At 44.4% G+C, this 2,401-nt stretch overlaps 1 protein-coding gene across 1 annotated transcript; it reads left to right on the forward strand.

Annotated features, from left to right (window-relative positions):
- The first annotated feature begins 240 nt into the window (after positions 1-240).
- Positions 241-2,185, forward strand: LOC306652351 (von Hippel-Lindau disease tumor suppressor). The gene has a single exon (XM_079125302.1). The coding sequence runs from the start codon at positions 373-375 to the stop codon at positions 850-852; it is 480 nt and encodes a 159-aa protein (XP_078981428.1). The 5' UTR covers positions 241-372; the 3' UTR covers positions 853-2,185.
- Positions 2,186-2,401: the final 216 nt, after the last annotated feature.

Here is a 2,401-nt window from a genome sequence, read left to right on the forward strand (position 1 = left end):
CTAGTCAATCAATGCATGTGATTGGACACCCAGGAGTTCTTGAGAGATTCTCTTAATTTGTTATTGCAAAAGGATGAACATATTTAATAATGTTTATTCCATATACAAGTTATTTCTTATAAGTTGATTATGACTCAGACTCCTTAAGAGACAATCTTGATGACTTAAAGAATTGAAGAAGTATCTTCTGAGATTCCCTAGAATGAACATAAAAAATAATGCTACAGGGGGAACCGGAAAGAGGCCGAGGAGGCCGCCGAAGAGGCGGGCGCCGAAGAGTACGGCCCTGAGGAGTACGGCCGGGAGGAGTCGGGCGCCGAGGAATCCGGTCCAGAGGAGTCGGACCGGGAGGAGTCAGGAGCTGAGGAGGAGATGGAGGCTGGGCCGCCGCGGCCGGTGCTGCGCTCGGTGAACTCGCGCGAGACCTCCCAGGTCATCTTCTGCAACCGCAGCCCGCGCGTCGTGCTGCCTGTGTGGCTCAACTTCGACGGCGAGCCGCAGCCCTATCCGACGCTGCCGCCGGGCACGGGCCGCCGCATCCACAGCTACCGAGGTCACCTTTGGCTCTTCAGAGATGCAGGCACATACGATGGGCTTCTGGTTAACCAAACTGAACTATTTGTGCCATCTCTCAATGTTGATGGACAGCCTATTTTTGCCAACATCACTCTGCCAGTGTATACCCTGAAAGAGCGATGCCTGCAGGTTGTCCGAAGCCTAGTCAAGCCTGAGAACTACAGGAGACTGGACATCGTCAGGTCCCTCTATGAAGATCTGGAAGACCACCCAAATGTGCAGAAAGACCTGGAACGGCTAACACAGAAGCACATTGAAAATCAGCGATTGGAATAGTAGGAGACTGAAGAATTTAATTGAAGTTAGCATTCCTGCATCTCAGCTTTTGCTCATACTGATGAGGCTTGATCTAGATATAGGACTGGTCATTACCCTCAGTTTTTGGAGTAAAATAAGCTCCCATTGCCTAAAAGCACGTTAACTGACTTCACTAGGCATTGTGATGCTTGGGTACAAATGTTGGAAGTGTCACTTAATACCTGCTCTTTTGAGAAATACTTACCAGGAGAAAATACTTGCATTTTTGCCTCCTAGTAAGTCAGGAAAGTTTCAGTGTAAGGATGTTTGTATAAGTAATCCAGTGGGAATTGCAGCATGTCCTTTAATTGTAAGAAAATGGCAGTGTCTGCTTTTAAGGGACATGTGATTGGGGATGTGTCCACCTCCCACTTCGCAAGACTGATGTCCTTGAGACAGGGACAGGTTTTCTTCTCTTTGAGACCCCAGTGCCTCGCACACTGTGCGCCTGACCGTGTTTGTTGCTTGAACAAACTGGTGGATGCTTTGGAAGGAAGCTTTTGGACGGTCGGCCTCTTCTCTTGTTGGGGGGAAGGGAGAGAGGCCTTAAAGTGTGTGCAGTAAACAAACATCTTAAAGGGAATCATTTCTATAGAAAGCACTTTTTCTAATTTTCTAAGTGTTGCACTTTTCTTTGTCCACTCTTGTTGTAATACTGTTTTATTAATGTTTCTAAACCAGGATTGACTTTCCACAGCCACTGTGATAATAGTGTTTGTGCTTTTTGGTTTTGTTTGTTTTGTTTTTGGTACTGGGAATTTAACCCAGGGGCACTCTACCACTGAGCCACATCCCCAGCCCATTTTGTTTTTTATTTTGAGACAGGATCTTCTTAAGTTGCTGAAGGTTTTGCTAAATTGCCAAGGCTACCCTCGAACTTAGAATCCTGCCTCAGCCTCTCAAATTGCTGGGATTACAGGCATATGCCACTATGTCTGGCTGATAATAGTGTTTTTGTAACTTGTCATGTATCTAGAAAATAGCAGAAAAGAGCCCTCCTCATGTTTAATTCTAGTATGGAAGAGCTCCTATACTATAAATAAGTTGTTGCCAGGCATGGACATCTGTTCCTTTCTGTAAATCCATGACATTTCTGTTTGGTTCAGCATTCGCATCAGCAGGACCTGGTCACACTTTTCCCTGGACTGTGGAGAGGCCAAAGCCCTCCATTCTCAGGCCAGTTACTCCCAACAGTGGGATCATTGGAGTAGCCTGGAATGTTTTATAGTTTTATGAATGTTCACATCCTACTTTATAGACTGGATTTCAACTCAGAACTCCAATTCAAAACTTAAATCAGACTTATGTCTTTGTAATAGTTTTTTTAAAAAAATCCTCCCAGGAGAGAAAATTTAGAAAAGACAGAAAAGTGAAACAAACAAACAAAACAAAAAGAAAAAGAAAGATCACTGTAGAAACACTACTTAAATACAACCACCATTGACCTTTTCACCTATTTTTCTTCAGCCTCTTACAGGTCGTATTTGGGTTGGTTGCTTTTGACATAGTTGAGATCGTATGGTACATA

This window comes from Sciurus vulgaris, assembly GCF_902686455.1.
Source record: "Sciurus vulgaris genome assembly, contig: HiC_scaffold_178_arrow_ctg1, whole genome shotgun sequence".
Classification (NCBI taxonomy): Eukaryota; Metazoa; Chordata; class Mammalia; order Rodentia; family Sciuridae; genus Sciurus; species Sciurus vulgaris.

Excerpts from the sequence above, each read along its gene's own strand:
- LOC306652351 (XM_079125302.1), top strand. The coding sequence starts at position 373 with ATGGAGGCTGGGCCGCCGCGGCCGGTGCTGCGCTCGGTGAACTCGCGC.